Source organism: Entelurus aequoreus, linkage group LG17, assembly GCF_033978785.1.
Source record: "Entelurus aequoreus isolate RoL-2023_Sb linkage group LG17, RoL_Eaeq_v1.1, whole genome shotgun sequence".
Classification (NCBI taxonomy): Eukaryota; Metazoa; Chordata; class Actinopteri; order Syngnathiformes; family Syngnathidae; genus Entelurus; species Entelurus aequoreus.
The window spans coordinates 49,282,272-49,310,067 of NC_084747.1; the positions used below are offsets into that span (position 1 = coordinate 49,282,272).

Consider the following 27,796-nt stretch of genomic DNA (forward strand, 5'->3'; position numbering starts at 1 on the left):
TGCACCGTAACACAACATAAACACAATAGAACAAATACCCACAACCCCTTGCAGCACTAACTCTTACGGGACACTACAATATACACCCCCCCTCAACCTCCTCATGAGCATGTCCCGAATTCCAAGCTGCTGTTTTGAGGCATGTTAAAAAAAATAATGCACTTTGTGACTTCAATAATAAATATGGCAGTGCCATGTTGGCATTTTTTTTCCATAACTTGAGTTGATTTATTTTGGAAAACCTTGTTACATTGTTTAATGCATCCAGCGGGGCCTCACAACAAAATCAGGCATAATAATGTGTTAATTCCATGACTGTATATATCGGTTGATATCGGTATCGGTAATTAAGAGTTGGACAATATCGGAATATCTGATATCGGCAAAAAAGCCATTATCGGACATCTCTAGTGCTTATATATTGTCTTTAATCAAAAAGAAATAGTCAGGGTTAACAACATTAATGAGCACATTTTGGAGTGCACAGCTTTTGAGTTTGAAGCATGACACTGCATGATACTGATAAAGCACGTTCCTCTCCCCCACCTCGAGAAGAACTGGGTCAACCGAACGGTTCAGATTTGTTCATAAAGCGTTCCATCCCTACTAAGTAAAACATTTCAAAGTGTCTTATTTTAAAATGGAAAGAACCTCAGATAATAATCCAAATCACTCAACACTAGACTCCAGATAAGGTGAGTGGCTCACCCCGAGTATCTTGGCCTGGCAGCGGCTGCAGGTGGGGGCAAAGAAGTCTTCGTAGCAGTGCTCGCAGTAAACACAACCTTGTTCTTCCACAAAGCCAATGTCTGCCAGGGACGTGTGGCAGTGGACACAGTTAAACTCTTCTTTATGCCACGACTTGCCCATTGCTACCAAAAATGGCCCTCTGAAGGAAGGAAAGAAGATCATAAATCAAAAAATATATATACAGTACAGGCGGAAGGTTTGGACACACCTTTGGACAACACCAGTGAAATAAATAACAGGTATCACCAGGGTCAGCATATTTGGAGGAAGCCGCTACTTCATGTTTTATTCTACATATCACAAATCATTTGCTTTGTACCTACAGTACAGGCCTCACCTGATGACCATGTTGCAGTGTGCACACATGGGCGTTCGAGTCCCGGCAGGGAAGTGTTCCGCCATTTGGACCAGCGTGTCCTCGTCTTTAGGGTGTGGCTGAGGCACGGGTCGGACCGGGGCGGGACACCGGGGCGCAGTGCCGTTAGACTTCATACCAAAGGAAGGTGTGATCAGACCGGACTGGGGAGCAGCAACACCTGTGGGAGGACGAGAAGGACATGCATGAAACTCCTAAGTTGTTTTGACATTGTAACAGTTAGAGATGCTACCTCAGTAGAAGCATTTAAGTCCCATCTTAAAACTCATTTGTATACTCTAGCCTTTAAATAGACCCCCTTTTTAGACCAGTTGATCTGCCGTTTCTTTTCTTTTCTCCTCTGCCCCCCTCTCCCTTGTGGAGGGTGGGACACAGGTTCGGTGGCCACGGATGAAGTGCTGGCTGTCCAGAGTCGGGACCCGGGGAGGACCGCTCGCCTGTGCATCGGTTGGGGACATCTCTGCGCTGCTGACCTGTCTCCGCTCGGGATGGTCTCCTGCTGGCCCCACTATGGACTGGACTCTCACTATTATGTAAGATCCACTATGGACTGGATTCTCACTATTATGTTAGATCCACTATGGACTGGACTCTCACACTATTATGTTAGATCCATTATGGACTGGACTCTCTCACTATTATGTTAGATCCACTATGGACTGGACTCTCTCACTATTATGTTAGATCCACTATGGACTGGACTCTCACACTATTATGTTAGATCCACTATGGACTGGACTCTCACACTATTATGTTAGATCCACTATGGACTGGACTCTCACACTATTATGTTAGATCCACTACGGACTGGACTCTCACACTATTATGTAAGATCCACTATGGACTGGACTCTCACTATTATGTTAGATCCACTATGGACTGGACTCTCACTGTTATGTTAGATCCACTATGGACTGGACTCTCACTGTTATGTTAGATCCACTATGGACTTGACTCTCACTGTTATGTTAGATCCACTATGGACTGGACTCTCACACTATTATGTTAGATCCACTATGGACTGGACTCTCACTATTATGTTAGATCCACTATGGACTGGACTCTCACTGTTATGTTAGATCCACTATGGACTGGACTCTCACACTATTATGTTAGATCCACTATGGACTGGACTCTCACTATTATGTTAGATCCACTATAGACTGGACTCTCACTGTTATGTTAAATCCACTATGGACTGGACTCTCACAATATTATGCTAGATCCACTATGGACTGGACTCTCACTATTATGTTAGATCCACTATGGACTGGACTCTCACTGTTATGTTAGATCCACTATGGACTGGACTCTCACACTATTATGTTAGATCCACTATGGACTGGACTCTCACTATTATGTTAGATCCACTATAGACTGGACTCTCACTGTTATGTTAAATCCACTATGGACTGGACTCTCACAATATTATGCTAGATCCACTATGGACTGGACTCTCACAATATTATGCTAGATCCACTATGGACTGGACTCTCACAATATTATGCTAGATCCACTATGGACTGGACTCTCACTATTATGTTAGATACACTATGGACTGGACTCTCACTGTTATGTTAGATCCACTATGGACTAGACTCTCACACTATTATGTTAGATCCACTATGGACTTGACTCTCACTATTATGTTAGATCCACTATAGACTGGACTCTCACTGTTATGTTAAATCCACTATGGACTGGACTCTCACAATATTATGCTAGATCCACTCGACGTCCATTGCACCGGAGGGGGAGAGGGGGGGTCACCCACATCTGCGGTCCTCTCCAAGGTTTCTCATTGTCATCCCACTGGGTTGAGTTTTTCCTTGCCCTGATGTAGGATCTGAGCCGAGGATGTCGTTGTGGCTTGTGCAGCCCTTTGAGACACTTGTTATTTAGGGTTATATAAATAAAACATTGATTGATTGATTGATTGATTGACCTCATTTATAATAAGGGTTATTTTTAAATATCCCTTTTCATTGTTGTCTTTACTGTTTGATTGGCTAAGAGAAATGTCATTGTGGAGAGGCGGGGCCGGCAGTCCGACAGCGAGGCAGGGCATACCGGAGCCCACTCCATGATGACGGCGAGGAGGCGTGGACGGCGAGCGAGCAGCGAGGCGGGGCGCGCCGGGTTCGATCAGGTGCGTGGATCGCGCACCTGGGCACCATTGAGTAATCCCCTCTCAGTGTGTAAAAGGGCGGCAGCCGAGAACGACGGGGCAGAAGGAGTTGGAGAGCGAACAGCAACACATGCAGCGTGGAAGAGAGCGAGAGGCAGATGCAGACCATGCGGAAGGCTGAAAAGCGAACCGAGGAGCGAGCAGTGAAAGTGGCAGAGCTGAAAAAGCAACCCGCAAGAGACTTTTTCTAATTGAAAAATAAAGAAGTCTACACCTGCTCGCAGAATGTCTGTGCTTGGTGGTCCTTGGAACCCACACGACGGCTTGAGACCGTCACAGTCATGATAATACTGATAATACTATACAATGCACCTTAAGTTACCAGATATGGCTGGAGGGCTGAAAATCCGCACAGGCCTTACCTCCGTGACTTAAATAAAAAAGTGAGCAACTTACTACGTTTTTTGGGTCACTATACGGCCTGCAGTATATTTTCATGAGGCAGGCAGGGTCCCCGCGGTGCCTGGCCGCTTTTACGAGGCAATTCTATCAGGGCGACAGACTGGTGTGTGACTTACAGTCACTAAACCAAACAAATATAAAATGTATCCCTTTCATTTCACTCTTAGTCTGAATCAAACGTGTTCTAATAATGTCGCTCTGTGCCTTACACCTTAAAACCTTACACCCAACTCCTCACTTTAATAAATATTATCTTTGTGACAGAATAGAGCTGCTGCGTCTAAGGGAGACAAGAAAGGGGGGAAAAAAAAGAAGTATTTCTCGGAAAATAAGCCTTTTTCCCTGCTCGCTAACTGGCTGCAATAACAAGCAGGAGGACGGCAGTAAATCCCTTTTACTCCCCGCCTGATTTAGAATTGAACTTTTCTCAAATGAGAAATAATTGTGAGGACTATATTTATCAACACGAGTACAAAAAAGTAAATTGTCTGACTTTTTGCGAGCACACACTTGGATTAAGAAAAAGCAATGAACATAATTATACCCTGTAAAAAGTCAGTGTTCAAAAACAAGAAAAAAAATTACAAAAATTAGGGGTATTTTATTTGAACTTAGCAAAATTATCTGCCAATAGAACAAGAAAATTTGGCTTGTCAAGACTTTCCAAAACAAGTAAAATTAGCTAACCTCAATGAACCCCAAAACACCTTAAAATAAGTATATTCTCACTAATAACAAGTGCACTTTTCTTGGTAGAAAAAGGAGACCTTTTGCTCAATATGTTGAAAAATATTCTTAAATGAAGTAAATGCTAGTGCCATTATCTTGACATAATGAATGCGCTCGGCATCATGATTTTTTTTTTTTTCATGCTTGAAGTAAGAAATTATTACTTTAAAAAAGTAATTTTATACTTGTGAGTGTTGATGACACAGCTTTGCAACAGTTGATATTCTAGTTTCAAGCATGTTTTACTCAATATAGGTCATCAAATCTCAGCAACAAGCTGTAATATCTTACTGAGATCATTTAGGACCAAAACACTTAAAACAAGTAAAACACTCTAACATAAAATCTGCTTAGTGAGAAGAATTATCTTCTCAGACAGAAAATAAGCAAATATCACCCTTATTTGAGATATTTAATCTGACTTAGATTTCAGTTTTTGCAGTGTACTAAGTGATACAGTAGGGAAGGGATTCCTTGGGTGGATCTCGTGGAATCATTTTGCAATGCAGTCTGCTGAAAATGATGGAAAGTGCCACTCTACACAGCAACTGACGCTGCTGTCGAAGTTGCAATTGCCACAAAACTCATTTGAACATGTTCAACACTCTACTGCCATCTGGCGGCTAAAGTGGATAGTGCACACCCTAAATTCGTCACATTTCATGTGTCAGGTAAACCGCAAAGAATGGGACCAAATGAATCCACTTCCTATACACTGCAAAAACTGAAATTTAAGTAAGATTACATATCTCAAATAAGGGTGATATTTGCTTATTTTCTGTGTGATAAGATCATTCTTCTCAGTAAGCAGATTTTATGTTAGAGTATTTTACTTGTTTTAAGGGTTTTGGTCCTAAATGATCTCAGTAAGATATTACAGCTTGTTGCTGAGATTTGATGACCTATATTGAGTAAAACATGCTTGAAACTAGAATATCAACTGTTGCAAAGCTGTGTCATCAACACTCACAAGTATAAAACTACTTTTTTAAAGTAATCATTTCTTATTTCAAGCATGTAAAAAAAAACAACAACATGACTTTGACACAATTGTGTCTCATATTAAAACAGATGACAGCCAAATGGAATTTGCTGTTTTATTTTCAATTGAACAATAGAAAATACGTACTCATATAGTAGTACAGTTGTTATTAGTGAGAATATACTCATTTGAAGGTATTTTTGGGTTCATTGAGGTTAGCTAATTTTACTTGTTTTGGAAAGTCTTGACAAGCCGAATTTTCTTGTTCTATTGGCAGATAATTTTGCTTAGTTCAAGTAAAATACACCTAATTTTTGTAATTTTTTTCCTTGTTTTTGAACACTGACTTTTTGCAGTGTACTTACTGTACTTACGTATTAAACCAAAAACACTTTAAAGTAACTGAATGTCTATGTGTTTAACTATGCTACCTACCGTATTTTTCGGACGCAGTTTTTTTCATAGTTTGGCCGGGGGTGCGACTTATACTCAGGAGCGACTTATGTGTGAAATTATTAACACATTACCATAAAATATCAAATAATATTATTTAGCTCATTCACGTAAGAGACTAGACGTATAAGATTTCATGGGATTTAGCGATTAGGAGGGACAGATTGTTTGGTAAACGTATAGCATGTTCTATATGTTATAGTTATTTGAATGACTCTTACCATAATATGTTACGTTAACATACCAGGCACGTTCTCAGTTGGTTATTTATACCTCATATAACGTACACTTATTCAGCCTGTTGTTCACTATTCTTTATTTATTTTAAATTGCCTTTCAAATGTCTATTCTTGGTGTTGGCTTTTATCAAATACATTTCCCCCAAAAATGCGACTTATACTCCAGTGCGACTTATATATGGTTTTTCCTTCTTTATTATGCATTTTCGGCCGGTGCGACTTATACTCCGGAGCGACTTATAGTCCGAAAAATGCGGTAAATCATTGAAAACGTTCAAAATATCAATTATTTTTATGGTCAATTGAAACGTCAAACGAAAACGCTTGACAGATCACAGTAAAAAAGATTCAAAACATTTCCGATTGACTTGTTTTAATTGGTATTACATTATTAAACGTACTGAGTTCATGCTGTGACTCTCCAACCATTACATTAGGTACACCTGCACAATCAAATCAAATGAGATCCAATGCAAGCGCTGTGCTGTATGTGTTACATTGGATTATGAAGGTATACCTAATGTTGTGACCAATAAATGCATTGTGCCAACACACACACACACACACGCACACACTAATTTACCGTGGGTTGCTGTGGGTGCTTTTATCATCGTCTTGACAGTGGCGAAATCATGGCTGCTGGGTTGCGGCTCATTTTCACTGTGTAAAAAAAAGACAACGAATATTGCAAACGAAATGATTACATAACGTTACACCACCAGATGGCATTGTTTTCCTTACAATCTAGTATGCATCTTATATTTAATGCAGAGCAGCTGTAGGTGAATTATTTAGACATGAACTTGTCTTATAATACTTACTGTTTCTTCTTCTGTTTCTTTTAGTTGATTGTCTTAGTGTGTGTGTTGACTTCCTGTTCCCTACCAACTCTGCCTAGCAACAAGTGACCAAGCATTTGCAGCATGTTACTAATACTATGCATTGCTGTGACTGTTAAATGTATTTATTTGTTTTATTAGAGTTTTTGTTTATTTTAGATCATTCTTACAACTACAGTTTTACTCTCTATGTCTGTAATTTTAATATTTTTAAAAAAAAGGAAAAAAGCAGCCTTTTTTCGGTCTGCTTTAGTAGTAATTGCCTGTATCCCGACACGGTGACTTCTTGCCGAAAGTGAAACCAGTGGTGGTCAACCAAGCTAAGATGAGTACAAAAGAGACTTAAATCTTCCTCCAAAAATCTGATACCAGCAAAAAATCGAACTATTCAATGGAATAAATTCCCTATAATTTATCAACAAAAGATTTGTTGAGTGATATCAAGGATTATACGTCAGTCGCGTTCCCAGACATATCAAACTATTGTGCTCCAGACGCTATTCTACACGTCAAAACGGATGACAACTAGGAAAAGCATGGAAGTCTATTTTTACTATAACAATCTACAAGGTTAATACAGTTCGCTTCTCTTTCTTCCCCTCTATTTATCTGCTTTCTTTTGTAATTGAAGTTATCATTACATACACTACCGTTCAAAAGTTTGGGGTCACATTGAAATGTCCTTATTTTTGAAGGAAAAGCGCTGTACTTTTCAATGAAGATAACTTCAAACTAGTCTTAACTTTAAAGAAATACACTCTATACATTGCTAATGTGGTAAATGACTATTCTAGCTGCAAATGTCTGGTTTTTGGTGCAATATCTACATAGGTGTATAGAGGCCCATTTCCAGAAACTATCACTCCAGTGTTCTAATGGTACAATGTGTTTGCTCTTTGGCTCAGAAGGCTAATTGATGATTAGAAAACCCTTGTGCAATCATGTTCACACATCTGAAAACAGTTTAGCTCGTTACAGAAGGTACAAAACTGACCTTCCTTTGAGCAGATTGAGTTTCTGGAGCATCACATTTGTGGGGTCAATTAAACGCTCAAAATGGCCAGAAAAAGAGAACTTTCATCTGAAACTCGACCGTCTATTCTTGTTCTTAGAAATTAAGGCTATTCCACAAAATTGTTTGGGTGACCCCAAACTTTTGAACGGTAGTGTATATGTCCTGTTGTATTGGAAACAATTATATTGTTGATAATAGAGGTAATTATTGTTATTATTCATTATCAATAGTGCTATATATATTGGTATTTGTATTGATCCATTTGTAGTGCAATAATTGTCATTGTCATTTCTGTGTTATTGATATTTACTTCACTAACTGCTTCTTTGCTATCACTTTTCGTACCATATTTGATAGACTGACCATACGTCCTCTTTTCCCCAAACATGTCCTCTTTTGCGGGGAGTTTCTTAAATGCCTCAAATGTCCGGCATTTTGAGTTAGGGTTGCGTGTATTTTCAATGTAAGTTAAGGGTTAAGAAGGGGTTAAAAATGAAACAAATTGTGAAGGTGTGCGCAGCAGCAGCATTGGTGAGGGAGGGGCAGAGACAGAGAGAGAGAGAGAGTTATGATAAACGCGCATGCATCGCCAGACTCTGCTTTTTATTGATAGATTTATCAGATTTAATTTTTTATTATCTATAGCAGGGGTGTCAAAAGTGTGCCCACAGCTAATGTTTTAAAGGCCCACGGCACATTCTAAAAATCCTATTAAAATAAACAAAAACATAACAAAAGTGAAATAAAAAAGCTTTAAGGTAAAATGTAATTTAGAAAAAGTTGCAATGTTGACGAATTAAAACAAAGCTGGTTTTTTTTCTTTCAAACTGTCAATGCTCAAAACATAATATTCAATCAAAATCAATGTTATTATGAATTATTGACCTATCCAAGGTTCCGATTACTTCACATCAAATATTATACTTTGAAAAATATTTTTGGTGGAAGATTTTGCATATTTTGTGTGTTTGCCATTAAAAACATAGTTTTGTTTGACAAAAAAGGGCGGAAAACAAACAAACAAAAAAACAACATAAAAAAACTAAAACATTTTGAAAATAAGGGATAGATCTGAAGTTGATGTAGACTCCAGGGATTTAAGCGTTAAATATAAAATGTACGTATGCCCTGGCACACCATTATCATCATTTCATGACCCAAGCAAAACACTTTTTACACTTTTATACTGAAATAAATACACCTACAACTTATTAAATAAAAACATAGAAAAAAGTACCAGCAGCGGTAAAGTTCAGATCCATGAAGGAAAGAAGAAAGTGAATGAATGTTTAAAACTGAATACATTTACATATGCATACTAGGGCTGCAACTAACGATTAATTTGATAATCGATTAATCTGTTGATTATTACTTCGAATAATCGATTACTAATCGGATAAAAGAGACAAACTACATTTCTATCCTATCCAGTATTTTATTGGGAAAAAAACAGCATACTGGCACCATACTTATTTTGATTATTGTTTCTCAGCTGTTTGTACATGTTGCAGTTTATAAATAAAGGTTTATTAAAAAAAAAAAATTATTAAAAAAAAAAAAAAAAATACCTCTGCGCATGCGCATAGCATAGATCCAACGAATCGATGACTAAATTAATCGGCAACTATTTTAATAATCGATTTTAATCGATTTAATCGATTAGTTGTTGCAGCCCTAATGCATACACATTTGTTTTCTTTTTGTATTATTTTTAAAAAAATGAATTAAGTAACGTTTATGACAACCTTTTTCCAAAACACAATATAGAATGTGAGATATAACAGGATAATGCATACGTTTATCACTTGTTTTCAAAACGCTTACAAAAAAGTGGGACCCCAAAAATTTACTGTGGGACCCCATTTTTATGACTTGATGGGGTCCCTGCGACCCCATTTTGAAAATTCCTAGCGCCAACACTGCTGTCAACAGAGGAGAAAAAATGCTTTATTTAAATAAATATATTATTTATAAAGCAAGTTCGAGTATCATTGGCAAGTTTTCACCTAGTCCCGGCCTTGGCCCGCATATATGTGTCCTCTTTTTGGGATTTCAGAACATGGTCAGCCTAATATTTGTACATACTGTATTTGCTGATGCTGTTCTGTTGTCTCTCTGTCTTATCCCTCTCTTGTCCCTGCAAATTCCCCCTCTGTCTTCCTTTTTTTCTCTTTCTATCCCCTCCTGCTGTGCCGAACATTAAATACAAATCCATTTAATAAAGTCAAATACAAATAAGGCAACACGAGAAGTATCCCACACTTCTCTTTTGTAAAGTAAATCTGTACAGCAAATATGGGCGTCAACACCCCCAATGATTTGACTGAGTAGCTGGACAGGACAAAAAATAAAAAATTAAAATTAAAAAAAAGGAAAGAGAGCATGTGCTTTGTTGTGGAACTTGAATACAGTGGCGTCACGCCTTTCCTGCCGTTGTGGTGCTTTTAGCAAGGAAGACAATGAAGCTGATATTCTCTGAAAAACTCAATTGTAAAACGCCTTAACTACAAAATAATAGAGTTACACTATCTTGCTTTAGAATAACTTTATGGATTATTATATTACTTCAATTGTTCACTTTTTTAAGTGGATTAACTTCGGCCTGTGGATTACTGGATCGCTAAGGGGGACAGTTGATGAAGCGCAGTAGCGGCGGTCATGACTTAAGCACAATCACTTCAAACTGACACAAACTCTTAAAGGCCTACTGAAAGCCACTACTAGCGACCACGCAGTCTGATAGTTTATATATCAATGATGAAATCTTAACATTGCAACACATGCCAATACGGCCGGGTTAACTTATAAAGTGCAATTTTAAATTTCCCACTAAACTTCCGGTTGAAAACGTCTATGTATGATGACGTATGCGCGTGACGTCAATGGTTGACACGGAAGTATTTGGACACATTGTATCACAATACAAACAGCTCTGTTTTCATCGCAAAATTCCACAGTATTCTGGACATCTGTGTTGGTGAATCTTTTGCAATTTGTTTAATGAACAATGGAGACTGCAAAGAAGAAAGCTGTAGGTGGGATCGGTGTATTAGCGGCTGGCTGCAGCAACACAACCAGGAGGACTTAGTCGGATAGCAGATGCGCTATCCGACGCTAGCCGCCGACCGCATCGATGATCGGGTGAAGTCCTTCGTCGCGCCGTCGATCGCTGGAACGCAGGTGAGTACGGGTGTTGATGAGCAGATGAGGGCTGGCGTAGGTGGATAGCTAATCTTTTTATCATAACTCTGACGAGGTCCCGTAGCTAAGTTAGCTTCAATGGCGTCGTTAGCAACAGCATTGCTAGGTTTCGACAGGCGGCACAGCATTAACCGTGTAGTTACAGGTCCAGTGTTTGGTTCGGTGTCTCCTGACAGTAGTATTGTTGATCTTCTGTCTATCCTTCCAGTCAGGGGTTTATTTCTTCTGTTACTATCTGCATTTAAGCACGATGCTATCACGTTAGCTCCGTAGCTAAAGTGCTTCACCGATGTATTGTCGTGGAGATAAAAGTCACTGTGAATGTCCATTTCGCGTTCTCGACTCTCACTTTCAAGAGGATATAGTATCCGAGGTGGTTTAAAATACAAATCCGTGATCCACAATAGAAAAAGGAGGAAGTGTGGAATCCAATGAGCCCTTATACCTAAGTTACGGTCAGAGCGAAAAAAGATACGTCCTGCACTGCACTCTAGTCCTTCACTCTCACGTTCCTCATTCACGAATCTTTCATCCTCACTCAAATTAATGGGGTAATCGTCGCTTTCTCGGTCCGAATCGCTCTCGCTGCTGGTGTAAACAATGGGGAAATGTGAGGAGCCTTTCAACCTGCGACGTCACGCTACTTCCGGTACAGGCAAGGCTTTTTTTATCAACTTTATCGTCGATGTTCTCTACTAAATCCTTTCAGCAAAAATATGGCAATATCGCGAAATGATCAAGTATGACACATAGAATGGATCTGCTATCCCCGTTTAAATAAAAAAAAATCATTTCAGTAGGCCTTTAATAGCGAGCGTGACTTTGAGGAACATCTGAGGAGGAAACATTGTGGTGTTACAAACTTTTGAGTGGTGTAGCTTCCTTATTTGTGATTATTCCAAGATGATTATCAGATCCTAATTGTGTATTCTTTAGAGATGTGCGATAATGGCTTTTTTGCCGATATCCGATATTCCGTTTTTGTCCAACTCTTAATTACCGATTCCGATATCAACCGATACCGATATATACGGTCGTTGAATTAACACATTATTATGCCTAATTTTTTGTGATGCCCCGCTGGATGCATTAAACAATGTAACAAGGGTGGTTTTTGTTGTATTTTTGTTTTTTCTCGGCAGAGTCTTTAAGTGACAACTGTGTGGTACTACTTTTTTTCGGTGCTTTCTTTTCATCCATCTTCCGCTTGTATTCATGGTGTATCTCCTTATGATTCTCGAAGAGGTGGGAGATCAAATTGCTCGTATTAAAGGAAGACGTCTCGGTTCCTCCTCGCATAACCAACTTTTTGCAGTCATTGCAAATTGTCAGTTTTTTATCCGTCAGACACACTTTAAAACAATCCCAAACCATAGACATGGTGTCGTTAGTCAGTCATCGAGTGAGCTGGCTTGTTAGCCATGGCTACAGCACCGGCAACAACACACTCTTGTTGTTGTTATGCTGCGCTCGCGGCGGTTTGATGAGGTCATCGAGAGTCGCCAGTAAACCTCTCATGCTGCAGTCGTCAACTCCTGTGTTGTGTGTGGGAGAGGGGAGAGGCGAGGGGCTGCTGACTGGGTTTATATCCGTGTTTTACCGGATATGTACGGCGTTTTCAAAAGTAATTAATTTTACTTTTTGAAACCGATATCGATATTACATTTTAAAGCATTTATCGGCCATCTCTAGTATTTTTGTATGCCTTGCAGCGGAAACCTGAAGTGAATATAATAGCCCATGCATGTCATTAATTACAACGGTCAGCCGGATGTTTTTTTTCCCAGATAGAATAGAATCTTAACGGTCCTCCTGGATGTAGCCAATAAGAAAACCGGTACCAAAAAATACCGGCAATCGGTAGGGCTGCGAATCTTTGGGCAACACATGATTCGATTTGATTCGATTCTTAGGGGTTATGATTCAATTCAGAATGGATTCTCGATTCAAAACAATTCTCGATTCAAAATAAATACGACCAAAATTACAAGAATTACAATTAAAAAACCACACTTTATTCATTAACCGTGTTAGAAAAAATATCAGTTAAAATAATCGTTTGGGGGCACACCTACAGGAGCACTATTGAACCACTATTTAAGCTCCAGAAAAAGGCAATTAGAATTACCGGTATACATTATGCCCCATATAGAGCTCATACCAATAATCTGTTCATAATGAGTAATTTTCTTAAACTACATGATATAATCCAATACAATAGCCTTCAAGTTATGTTTATGGCCTCACAAAGGGCTCTACCTGCAAATATACAGAGTCTGTTTTCACTCAGAGATGGTCCACATGAACTCAGGGGTGTCCTGAAATTCAAACATCCATCCATCCATCCATCTTCTTCCGCTTATCCGAGGCCGGGTCGCGGGGGCAGCAGCTTAAGCAGGGAAGCCCAGATTTTCCTCACCCCAGTCACTTCGTCCAGCTCTTCCCGGGGGATCCCGAGGCGTTCCCAGGCCAGCCGGGAGACATAGTCTTCCCAACGTGTCCTGGGTCTTCCCCGTGGCCTCCACAGGACTCTGGATGTCCTGTGGGGAGTGCTCAGAGAGTATGCGGTATCGGACTGTCTGATTGTGGCGGTCCGCTCCCTGTACGATCAGTGTTAGAGCTTGGTCCGCATTGTCGGCAGTAAGTCGGACATGTTTCCAGTGAGGGTTGGACTCCGCCAAGGTTTCCCTTTGTCACCGATTCTGTTCATAACTTTTATGGACAGAATTTCTAGGCGCAGTCAAGGCGTTGAGGGGATCCGGTTTGGTGGCTGCAGGATTAGGTCTCTGCTTTTTGCAGATAATGTGGTCCTGATGGCTTCATCTGGCCAGGATCTTCAACTCTCACTGGATCGGTTCGCAGCCGAGGGTGAAGCGACTGGGATGAGAATCGGCACCTCCAAGTCCGAGTCCATGGTTCTCGCCCGGAAAAGGGTGGAGTGCCATCTCCGGGTTGGGGAGGAGACCCTGCCCCAAGTGGAGGAGTTCAAGTACACACACCTCAACCCCGCCCCCCACAACCCCGCCCACCTCAACCTCCTCATGATCTCTCAGGGAGAGCATGTCCCAAATTCCAAGCTGCTGTTTTGAGGCATGTTACAAAAAATAATGCACTTTGTGACTTCAATAATAAATATGGCAGTGCCATGTTGGCATTTTTTTCCATAACTTGAGTTGAAGTTGTTCTCTCATTTTGGAAAACCTTGTTACATTGTTTAATGCATCCAGCGGGGCATCACAACAAAATTAGGCATAATAATATAATAATGTGTTAATTCCACGACTGTATATATCAGTATCGGTTGATATCGGAATCTGTAATTAAGAGTTGGACAATATCGAAATATCGGACATCGGCAAAAAAGCCATTATCGGACATATGCACATTTATTTTCAGTCACTTTTTGGACTATGTCAACACCTTTTGATGTGGCTCTTAAAGGACACAGTCCCCCGGGTGCCCTCGATGGAGTACATGTGAGACAAACTCCAGACCACCTAGTCGCTGACAAGAGTCGAGGCAAATATGGCACAGACTAAAACACAGCCTAAACAACACAGCACTCCACTTTACTCCTCAGCTTCCTACTTGGACTCGGAACGCACGAAAAATGGCCGACCTCATGTTCAGCCATAATAATATAATATAACATAAGACAGAACCGGAGCCCGGACATCAACTGCAATGGGTCAACAGAGAGTCATTGCCTGGAGCGCAGCGAGAAATGACAGCATGGAGTGTTGAAAAGCCTCCAGTCCAGATGTAGTGTAGACAGATGTCAGAGGACCAGCGCTAACGACGGAGGGGACACACCGCGCTCATGTAAACTGGACCACATCCGTTATGATCCAGTCAGTTCATATTATCATGTTCTGTACTGTACAGTACGTACATGCAGTCTTATTGACAGCTTCTTCAAAAAGCACCCGAGACATGAAACAAGACTATGCAGCACGATAATATTTAGTCAAATGACGCAATAGAGATGCAGCTCGCTGATATAAACATGTGATGTCATGTTACGCTTAAGTTGCTAGGTAAATTGTACTTGACCTCACATAAAACTGACATATATCGAGAAGATTTATTACAAATATTCGAACGGTCATTATGAAGTCATCATCACCTCACACTGCAAGAACAAGCAATATTCAATGTCCCATATGGTCTAGCGGTTAGGATTCCTGGTTTTCACCCAGTGTTTCCCACACATTCATTTATTTGTGGCGGCCCGCCACGAAAGAATTACGTCCGCCACAAATTTAAAAAATAAAAAATATATATATATTTTTTTTTTGTCCTGTCCAGCTTCTCAGGCAAATCATATAGTTGATGTAGATGCACATATCGGCTGTTCAGATTTACTTTACAAAAGAGAAGTGTAGGATATTTCTCTTGTTGCCTTATTTGTATTTGACCACTACTGTTTTCTGTTTATTTGTTACTGACTGTGGCAGGACACCTCTGCCTCTGTTTCACTTTATGTTGCTGGTAAATAATATGGTTGTAGTAATAGGCTAAAGTTAAATTATTTACTATGCACTAATTAAAGGGGCAGAGCTTTAAGAGACATTTTAGCTTTTATATTTTATAAGATATATTTTTTGTAAGAACCACAATTAATAAATATATTTCAGTGAATAACTTATTGTTCAAATCTGTATATAAATATGTACATAAAGTGTTGTAATTATATTGTAAAATGGATGGATGGATGGATGGACGTTTAAAACAAAACTGTTATTATTAATTAGTAAGTATACATTTTTTGAGCCTTTTTAGAGAAAATCATATCATTGTAGTAATTTATGCAAATTACTTGATGATGTCATGGTGACCACGCCCATAGCCACGCCTCCACCGCCACAGGTATCTTGGCAGTTTACGGGAAACACTGAACTCCCAGTATAGGGACGTGTTTTACAACCGGGGTCACATTTTAAAAAAAAGTTCCATCAAACGGGATGAAATGTGTGTAAGTAGCTTTTACCGCAAACAATGGTGTCTATAGAAACAATTAATTGCGTAAATCTACGCACCGTTTCGACCATGCGTAGAGCTGACGCAAAGTTTTTCAGACCCTGGAATCAGCAATACCCGATGTTGTCATCGTAAAATAACGCTCATACACCCATGAAAAAAAACATATGCACTACAAAATACATAACAAATTGATTTCACATTCTTGGGTAGCAGGTTATAGTTTGCTTTGTACAGGGTGACACAAAAAAAGCGTTCATCACCGAAACTTGAATAACTTTTGAAATAATTAATCAATTCTTTTTATTTTTCAGATTTACCAAGAAGAATTAATGTTCTAAAAGTTTAGAAAATTTCAACTTCGAGATGCCATGGACTACTGAACAAAAGACATTTATAGTTGAGGCCTATTTTCGGCTGAATTCTATTCACGCGGCTCAATTGCAATTCAAAGAACGGTTTGGATGTCGTGAATTTCCTGCCCACACAATGATCTACAGATGGGTCAACAAGTTCCGAACCCATGGTACTGTTAATAACCTCAATCTTAAAGATACTAACAGATATCACACTTTGGACGACCAAAATCATCAAGGACACCACAGAACGTTGATGCAGTCAGAGACTCTGTTGTTCGCAGCCCACGCAAGTCTGTGCGTCGACGAAGTCAGGAGCTTGGAATGAACCGGGAGTCTGTGCGGAGAATTTTGATCGCAGATCTCGACCTCTATCCTTACAGGATACAGATTAAACTAAAGCTTACACCTGCCGACATGAGGAAACGAGTGATCATGTGCCATGTGGTTTTGCGATAAGATTGACGCTGCGCCAGACTTCCTTGACAATGTCTGGTTTTCGGATGAGGCACATTTTCTGCTGTCAGGTCATGTGAACTCTAAGAACGACATCTTCTGGGGTAGCACACCCCCTGAGTACTGTCTGCAAAGGCCATTACACTCTGTCAAGTGCCATCTCCAAACACGGCATCATTGGACCATTCTGGTTCGAGGACGACAACGAGCGGTTTGTGACAATCAACACAGAGCGATATGTTCAGGTGCTTGGCAAATTCTGGACAGCACTTGGTCGACGAAGAGGGGTCGTCAGGGACCTCCAGTGGTTCCAGCAGGATGGTGCCACCCCCCACACCTCAAACGAATCATTGGCATGGCTACAGCATTGTTTCCCTGACCGACTGATCAGCCGCAGGTGTGACCCGGAGTGGTCGCCGCATTCCCCGGACTTGAACGCCCCAGATTTTCACCTGTGGGGATACCTTAAGGACAGGGTGTATGGCAACAACCCCCAGACTATCCCTGATCTGAAGGCAGCAATCACAGCAGCAATAAGAGCGATCCCAAGGGAAGAATGTGGGAGGGTCATCGAGAACGTTGCCCGCCGGATCCAAATGTGCTTGCAGCAACTGGGAGCTCATTTAGAGCACATTTTTTGAGCGCCAGTTAAACAAAGACTTTTTGTGGTACAGACTTGAAACTTTATAGATGTCTGCTACATAGAGTTAACCTAATGTAGCTGAATTTATGTGTTAATCTAAATAACATTTTGGAAGTTATTTGATTTTTATTGATGAACGTTTTTTTTGTGTCACCCACCAAATCATTAAACTTTAATATTTTTGACTCAATAAATAAAAGGTTTGTATGTTCTCTATATCCGACATTATGTATCAGTCTAATTGATCTTTTTTGTAACACGGTTACAACTTCTGTGCAAAATTCACTGCAGGTGTGATTTAGAAAAATAAAAGCATGTACAACTGTTTTTTCCGTGCTTACGGTATGTATATTCTTCTAAACTTTGGAGTATATAACTTTCAAGCATAAACTTTAATTCCATTGAAAGTAGTTGGTTATCCAAATTAAAGTAGCTTGATTTATTATTACAATTTGATTTTACATATGACAATTTTGAATGTTAAAAAGTCAGCTGCATGACACAATTCACCTTTGACCATTTGTTCTATATGTTAAGTGTTGTTAACATGTTATTCCACTTGTATTACAGTTAGGAATAGAGATGTCCGATAATGGCTTTTTTGCCGATATCCGATATTCCGATATTGTCCAACTCTTAATTACCGATTCCGATATCAACCGATACCGATATATATAGTCGTGGAATTAACACATTATTATGCCTAATTTTGTTGTGATGCCCCGCAAGGTTTTCCAAAAAAAATCAACTCAAGTTATGGAAAAAAATGCCAACATGGCACTGCCATATTTATTATTGAAGTCACAAAGTGCATTATTTTTTTTAACATGCCTCAAAACAGCAGCTTGGAATTTGGGAGAGCATGAGGAGGTTGAGGTGGGCGGGGTTGAGGTGGGGGAGGTAGGGGGTGGCTTATATTGTAGCGTCCCGGAAGAGTTAGTGCTGCAAGGGGTTCTGGGTATTTGTGCTGTTGTGTTTATGTTGTGTTACGGTGCGGATGTTCTCCCGAAATGTGTTTGTCATTCTTGTTTGGTGTGGGTTCACAGTGTGGCGCATATTTGTAACAGTGTTAAAGTTGTTTATACGGCCACCCTCAGTGTGACCTGTATGGCTGTTGACCAAGTAGGCCTTGCATTCACTTGTGTGTGTGAAAAGCCGTAGATATTATGTGACTAGGCCGGCACGCAAAGGCAGTGCCTTTAAGGTTAATTGGCGCTCTTTACTTCCCCCTACGACCGTGTACACAGCGGCGTTTTAAAAAATCATAAATTTTACTTTTTGAAACCGATACCGATAATTTCCGATACTACATTATATCGGCAGTCCGATATTATCGGACATCTCTAGTTAGGAATGTTAAAATGTTGCTATTGAATAATTGCCTTTTAAAGTTTAGTACATCTTTGATGACAACAGTTTGACACTGGAACTGATTATTTCTATCTCAATTATTTCCCATGCAGAAATTGTCTCCAAATTTGAACATGTGCAAAAAAAACAAAAAAAAAACAGTCCTCTTCATGAGTAGCATATAGCTTGTGTTTCCATGTACTGTACGTGTGGTCACAAGGGCAGCTGAAGCACTTGGGTGGGCCGCAACACCCTCCACTTCCCCTTCCCTGACATGTATCACAGCCATAAGGCAGAGTTAAGGTTGATGCCAAGAGTCGGGCCACTAACCCCTCATTGAGCCTGGCTGCTCCGGCTAACAGGGCACGGGTTATGGAAACTGCTGCCATGGCAACATTGTATGTTGTCAAGACATGTAGTGACGTATAGAAGGTGGCGTATGTCAAGAGGGTTGAGTTTGCATTGATTCACAGCTAATCTGCCTAAAGACAATCTAATTTAAAGAGACATGTGTTGTCTTCATATTTTTTATGCTACTTTATCCTTCTGAGCAACAGCATCCAGCAGTGTTTAGTCTATGTTGTTTCCTATGTCTTTTTTTCTTTTGTTATGCAAAACACAAACACCACAACGCAAAATATATCCGTCGGCGTACCCCAGGGGTCTTTACGGGGACCAAAATTGTTCAATCTTTATATAAATGACGTTTGTAAGTTGACAAAGGACACATTTCCTAAACGCCTGTTTTCATAATTGAAGGCTGACACGCACAGCTGAAATGCATCTGTGGTTGATTGTAGAGATGTCCGAAATGCTTTCAAATGTAATATCGGAAATTATCGGTATCGGTTTCAAAAAGAAAAATGTATGACTTTTTAAAACGCCGCTGTACGGAGTGGTACACGGACGTAGGTAAAAGTACAGAGCGCCAATAAACCTTAAAGCCACTGCCTTTGCGTGCCGGTCCATTCACATAATATCTACGGCTTTTCACACACCCAAGTGAATGCAAGACATACTTGGTCAACAGCCATACAGGTCACACTGAGGGTGACCGTATAAACAACTTTAACACTGTTACAAATATGCACCACACTGTGAACCCACACCAAACAAGAATGATAAACATATTTCGGGAGAACATCCGCACCTTAACACAACATAAACACAACAGAACAAATACCCAGAACCCCTTGCAGCACTAACTCTTCCGGGACGCGACAATATACACCCCCCGCATTTTTAGACCATGTGATTTGCCTGAGCGGCTAGGAGACCCCGAGAGTAACAAGCGGTTGCCTTGTTGCCTTTCCATTAAGAACAATACATTTGTTTTTAGTATAAGTTTGCTGGTTTCAAGAAATGTAATGCCGAGCGCATATCATTATGTCAAGATAATGGCACTAGCATTTACTTCATTTAAGAATATTTTTCAACATATTGAGCAAAAAGGTCTCTTTATTTTTCTACCAAGAAAAGTGCACTTGTTATTAGTGAGAATATACTTATTTTAAGGTATTTTGGGGTTCATTGAATAGCTAATTTTACTTGTTTTGGAAAGTTTAGACAAGCCAAATGTTCTTGTTCCATTGGCAGATAATTTTGCTTAGTTCAAATAAAATACCCCTCATTTTTGTATTTTTTTTCCTTGTTTTTGAACTCTGACTTTTTGCAGTGAATGCCGTAAAAAAATAAACTTAACGACGCCTCGAGGCAGCGAAGATTCCTCGAACATATTTTGTAATCGAATTACTCGAGGAATCGTTTCAGCTCTAATTCTTTCCAACATGTAAACCATAGAATGAGGTCCGGGTATTGAGCAGATAAGAAGGCTGCATCCCTTACTCCGCTGTCAGGCTGACCAGATAACAACGTTCATTCGTTAGCGAGCAAAACACGTGAGGCACGTTGAGCAGGAAACAAGACGCCCCTCGTTCATTAGCCACAATTACAGCGTGGGTCGTTAATATTCTCCACCATCTTGGACAATCAGAAAGGACGTTTATCTCATTCTGCTCCACCATGATAAAGTTGATTAACAGCCAGTCCGCTGTTTGGATTCATTAGTGGCCACTTAGGAGTGCGGCCCATCTGGAAATGGCGCTCATTCAACCAAAGATATGATAACAAATGAGAGGAAGAGGTCTGTTTGAATTTTATTGTTGATGTTTTGTCACCTTAATCTTATTATTGTTCTATATTGTCACATGGTTTTGCCTTTAATGTCCAGCTGTTTCAAAAATTACTGGTTCTGTGTCTGTAATCGAATGTTAATTTGAAATGCATAGTCATAGACTACAACAATGTATCCCACTGGAGATGTTCTGTGTTTCTGTTTCTTACACGCTCCACTCAATAGGCCAGAGCAGTGTTTTTCAACCACAGATTCTCTAATTTCACCTATTTGGGTTAAAAATATTTTTTGCAAACCAGTGATTATAGTCTGCAAATGATGTGTTGTTGTTGAGTGTCGGTGCTGTCTAGAGCTCGGCAGAGTAACCGTGTAATACTCTTCCATATCAGTAGGTGGCAGCCGGTAGCTAATTGCTTTGTAGATGTCGGAAACAGCGGGAGGCAGTGTGCAGGTAAAAAGGTGTTGAATGCTTAAACCATAAATAAACAAAAAGTGAGTGCCCCTCAGAAAAGGCATTGAAGCTTAGGGAAGGCTATGCAGAACGAAACTAAATCTGAACTAGCTACAAAGTAGACAAAAACAGAATGCTGGACGACAGCAAAGACTTACTGTGGAGCAAAGACGGCGTCCACAACGTAAATCCGAACATGACATGACAATCAACAGTGTCCCCAGAAAGAAGAATAAAAACAACTGAAATATTCTTGATTGCTAAAACAAAGTAGATGCGGGAAATATCGCTCAAAGGAAGACATGAAACTGCTACAGGAAAATACCAAGAAAAGAGAAAAAGCCACCAAAATAGGAGCGCAAGACCAGAACTAAAACACTACACACAGGAAAACAGCAAAAAACTCTAAATAAGTCACGGCGTGATGTGACAGGTGGTGACAGTACACCTACTTTGAGACAAGAGCTATATTGATGCATGCTTGGTTATGGTTTAAAGTCGTATCCAACAATTGCGACAACGACTTTTTACTGTCAACTGAGTTACATTTTTTGAATGATTTCTGCTGATTTCAGCGCAAAAAATGTGCCTTGGCTCAAAAAAGGTTGAAAAACACTGGGCCAGAGGATAAAGCAACATTTGAAGGGAATAAGCGGTAGAAAATGGATGGATGGATGGATGAATAGATGCTCCACCTAATGGAGAGTTGGTGAATTACAGTGGCTTAGTGAAAAAAAAAAAAAAATTGGTTGTATGCCAGCAGTGCTCTGCTGTTTTTAGTCATTTGGCTTCATATATGTCAAACCTTCCTTGCATCTTGTAAAATGACTTGTTTACACAAAGCTTTGGCTGCCGAAGCATTAAAATCAGCATACTGTATATCTTAGTTTAATAGGGGATTTAGTCACCACCTCCACAGTGCATGAAGCGCCCAGTGAGCGTATTTCACCACCCCTCCAACTGCTCCCAGACTCTACATAACACGCTGCCGTACGACGTGGCTCCAACAATGCGTGTCATAAAAGTGTTGCCTTTGTTGGAGCACTGAACAAATGGCCCATTAACATGGCTGACGCTGTCCAGCAGCTTCACTTCGCCACACAACAGATGGGCTATCACTTAGCACTCTCATAGTCTGTGGCTGTCTCTCTCACACACACACACACACACACACACACACACACACACACACACACACACACACACACACACACACGCTCTTGTATTTGTTACCTTCTTGAGACCTGTGAAAAATGCCTACCTCTTTAGGACCACCCTTTCTAGATATAAAAATATGTGTATTTACAACATTAATAATATATACAAACTATGTAAATATTAAACAAAACTTGTTGTGAAAAATTAGTTGGAATTTCACAAGGTCACAATTTCACAAGAAAGAATGTTGGCAGTATTATAATAAAAGTCGTAATTTTACTCAAACGCAAGTCAAAATTTTACAAGAAAAACTGAACATTTGTGCAATATTATGATGAAAGTTGGAATTGTACTGAGTAACAGTCGCAATTTTACAAGAAAAGCTTAAAATTCTGGCAATTTTATGAAAAGAGTCGTAATTTTACTCGACAAAAGTCACAATTTAATAAGAAAACTTTAACATTTTGGCAATACCATAATAATAATCAGGATTTTACTTGGCAAAATGATGACAAAAGTCATAATTTTACTCAAAAAATGTCACTGTTTTACAAGAACACAAAAATTGTTTTTTGTTTGTAATTGGTTTTTAATCTTAATTATTTACTTCAAGTTATCACAGTATGTCTATATATACACATTTATTTATTTATTTTGGTCAAAGGGGGCGCATTTCAATTTCTTACACACACTTGTTATTTCATATGTTGACCAGAGGGGGAGCACTTTTAAAACCGACACACAGTCAATTTGAAAAATCCCTCCTTTTTGGGACCACCCTCATTTTGATAGATTTCACCACCACGGGTGCAAATGAGACATTCTCTATTAGATGCAATGCTTTTCCGTATTGTGACCATGATTTATGTCCTAACTTGTTCACACCTCCTCATATGGAAGGAATTTTTTCTTGTTGATGTCTCAAGAAGGGTAGAAATACAAGAACACACACACACACACACACAAACACAAACACACACACACACACAAACACACTTGTATTTGTTACCTTCTTGAGACCTGAGAAAAATGCCTACCTCTTTAGGACCACCCTTTCTAGATATATAAAGATTTGTAATTACAACATTAATAATATAAAAGAACTATGTAAATATAAAAAAACTTGTTGTGAAAAATGAGTTGGAATTTCAAAACAAGGTCACAATTTCACAAGAAATAATTTTGGCAGGATTATAATAAAAGTCGTAATTTTACTCAAACACAAGTCAAAATTTTACAAGAAAAACTGAACATTTGTGCAATATTATGATGAAAGTTGGAATTGTACTCAGTAACAGTCGCAATTTTACAAGAAAAGCTTAACATTTTTGGCTATTTTATGAAAAGAGTCATAATTTTACTCGACAAAAGTCACAATTTTATAAGAAAACTTTAACATTTTGGCAATATTGTAATAATAATCGGGATTTTACTTGGCAAAATGATAACAAAAGTCATCATTTGACTCAAAAAAAGTCACTATTTTACAGCAACAACAAAAAAATTGGCAACGTTGGGATAAAAGTCAGAATTTTATATGACAAATGTCACCATTTTGCATTAAAAAGTAATAATTTTACATGGAAAAGTTATAATTTTACGAGAACATAACACATTTACAGAAACAGAAAGTATATGAGAAATTGTTCCTAGTTTTATAAGAAAAAAGTCGACACGTTGTTGGAAAAAGACGTATTTCAGTAAAAAAAACATTTTTTTGTTTTGTTTGTAATTGTTTTTTAATCTTCCTTATTTACTTCAAGTTATTACAGTATGTCTCTATATACATATTTATTTATTTATTTTATTTTATTCATTTTGGTCAAAGGGGGCGCATTTCAATTTCCTACACACACTTGTTATTGCATATGTTGTTCCAGAGGGGGAGCACTTCAAATTTTTTCACACACTTGTTGTTTCATATGTTGACCAGTCAATTTGAAAAATCTCTCCTTTTTGGGACCACCATTATTTTTGATAGATTTCACCACCAGGGGTAGAAATAAGACATTCTCTATTAGATGCAATGGTTTTCCATATTGGGATCATGATATACAGGTAAGTCCTAACTTGTTCACCGGTCGTCATATGGAAGCTACTTTTCCTTGTTGATGTCTCGAGAAGGGTAGAAATACAAGAACACACACACACACACACACAGACGCTCTTGTATTTGTTACCTTCTTGAGATCTCAGAAAAATGCCTACCTCTTTAGGACCACCCTTTCTAGATATAAAAAGATGTGTATTTACAACATTATTAATATATACAAACTATGTAAATATAAAAAAACTTGTGAAAAATGAGTTGGAATTTCAAAACAAGGTCACAATTTCACAAGAAATAATTTTGGCAGGATTATAATAACAGTCGTGATTTTACTCAAACACAAGTCAAAGTTTTACAAGAAAAACTGAACATTTGTGCAATATTATGATGAAAGTTGGAATTGTAGTCAATAACAGTCGCAATTTTACAAGAAAAGCTTAAAATTCTGGCAATTTTATGAAAAGAGTCGTAATTTTACTCAACAACAGTCACAATTTTATAAGAAAACTTGAAAATTTTGGCAATATAATAATAATCTGGATTTTATTTGGCAAAATGATGACAAAAGTCATAATTTTACTCAAAAAAAGTCACTCTTTTACAAGAACAAAAAAATGGCGACATTGTGAAAAAAGTCAGAATTTTATATGACAAATGTCACCATTTTGCATGAAAAATTAATAATTTTACATAAAATAGTAATAATTTTACGAGAAAATATAGCTACATTAATATAGCGCATTTCAATTTCTTACACACACTTGTTATTACATATGTTGAACAGAGGGGGAGCACTTTTAAAACCGACACACAGTCAATTTGAAAAATCCCTTCTTTTTGGGACCACCCTCATTTTGATAGATTTCACCACCAGGGGTGCAAATGAGACGTTCTCTATTAGATGCAATGCTTTTCCGTATTGGGATCATGATTTATGTCCTAACTTGAGCACCGGTCCTCATATGGAAGGTACTTTTCCTTGTTGATGTCTCAAGAAGGTTAGAAATACAAGAACACACACATGCACACACACACACACACACACACACACACACACACACACACACACACACACACACACACACTCACACACACACACACTATTTCTTGTATTTCTTGCCTTCTTGAGACCTGAGAAAAATGCCTACCTCTTTAGGACCACCCTTTCTAGATATATAAAGATTAGTATTTACAACATTAATAATATATACAAACTATGTAAATATTAAAAAAAACTTGTGAAAAATGTGTTGGAATTTCACAAGAAGGTCACAATTTCACAAGAAATAATTTTGGCAGGATTATAATAAAAGTCGTAATTTTACTCAATGCAAGTCAAAATCTTACAAGAAAAACTGAACATTTGGGCAATATTATGATGAAAGTTGGAATTGTACTCAATAACAGTCGCAATTTTACAAGAAAAGCTTAAAATTCGGGCAATTTTATGAAAAGAGTCATAATTTTACTTGACAAAAGTCACAATTGTATAAGAAAACTTTAACATTTTGGCTACACCATAAAAATAATCTGGATTTTACTTGGCAAAATGATGACAAAAATCATCATTATACTAAAAAAAAAAGTCACTCTTACAAGAACCACAAAAAAAATGGCAATATTGTGATAAAAGTCAGAATTTTATAAGACAAATGTCACCATTTTGCAATAAAAAGTAATCATTTTACATGACAAAGTTATAATTTTACATAAAAAAGTCATAATTTTACGAGAACATATTGCAATATTACAGAAACAGAAAAAATATGAGAAATGGTTCCCAATTTTATAAGAAAAAAGTCGACACATTGTAAGAAAAAGACTGCTTTTAGTAACATTTGTTTTTGGTTTGTAATTGGTTTTTAATCTATATTATTTACTTCAAGTGGTTAAGTTATCACAGTATGTCTCTATATACACATTTATTTATTTATTTTATTAATTTTGGTCAAAGGGGGCGCATTTCAATTTCTTACACACACACTTGTTATTACATATGTCGTTCCAGAGGGGGAACACTTCAAATTTGTACACACACTTGTTGTTTCATATGTTGACCACTCAATTTGAAAAATCCCTCCTTTTTGGGACCACCCTAATTTTGATATATTTCACCACCAGGGGAGCAAATGAGACATTCTCTATTAGATGCAATGCTTTTCCGTATTGGGACCATGATTTATGTCCTAACTTGTTCACACCTCCTCATATGGAAGGCACTTTTCCTTGTTGATGTCTCAAGAAGGGTAGAAATACAAGAACACACACACACACACACACACACACACACACGGACAAAGGCCAAGATATCCATTTATATGGACGCCCAGTGACACACACGCCTCATTCTTTACGTTATCAAGCGCGTACAGTTGCGTCTACGAGCCTGTGACTGATCTCTGTGAGACGCTGCCAAGCTCGCTTTCACACGGACCACGGAGTGTTAAAAGTTGCTTCCACGAGTTGTCTCGGAGGACATATGTAGTCGTGTCTTCTGGTGCCAAGCTCCCGGGAACACATTTGTTGGCTCAAACCACGCCGCCGCCGAAAGACTCGTTGACTTTCTTATTATTAGTTGTGGATTGCATAAAGTGGGACGGATGCCAGATAGTGTGGCTGTGCATTAGTATGTTGAGTTGCCAGCCCGTGGCTTTTAGCTCGTAGGTTAGCACAGCCTGAATATCGGTTTGATCCAAACGTGTGCAGGATGATCACTGTAACAGAAGCAGCGATTAAGACCACGCTGTAATTACAGAGGACCCTCCAAAATCGGTATCACATTCTGGAGTCCAACCATTAATTTTATAATGAAATCTCCAAAAAGTTGTCAAGCACAAGATTTCTATAACTCTCAATCTTAATGATTCATTCATGAGTGTTTTTATTTGGCTTTTCGCATGTATATTGGTGATGGGGAAAAAGTTTGATGATGACCATAGTAAAAGAAAATAAATTGTTTTGGTTATTGTACAGCCGTTCAATTATTTCCAGATGCTTTTATAAAGTGGTGGTATATTTTTTAACTGCATCAGAAAAGTTTGTTA

The 27,796-nt window shown here is 38.7% G+C and overlaps 1 protein-coding gene across 7 annotated transcripts in view; it reads right to left on the reverse strand.

Moving 5' to 3' along the window:
* Positions 1-27,796, reverse strand: part of pdlim5a (PDZ and LIM domain 5a) — a 120,133-nt gene that overhangs the window by 7,357 nt on the left and 84,980 nt on the right. For all 7 annotated transcript variants that reach the window (XM_062025830.1, XM_062025831.1, XM_062025833.1 and 4 more), the window contains 3 exons: positions 6,703-6,779; positions 1,088-1,286; positions 709-889 (listed from right to left, as the gene is read on the reverse strand). In XM_062025830.1, coding sequence (XP_061881814.1) covers positions 709-889; positions 1,088-1,286; positions 6,703-6,779 — 457 coding nt within the window. The remainder of the gene's footprint in view (positions 1-708; positions 890-1,087; positions 1,287-6,702; positions 6,780-27,796) is intronic.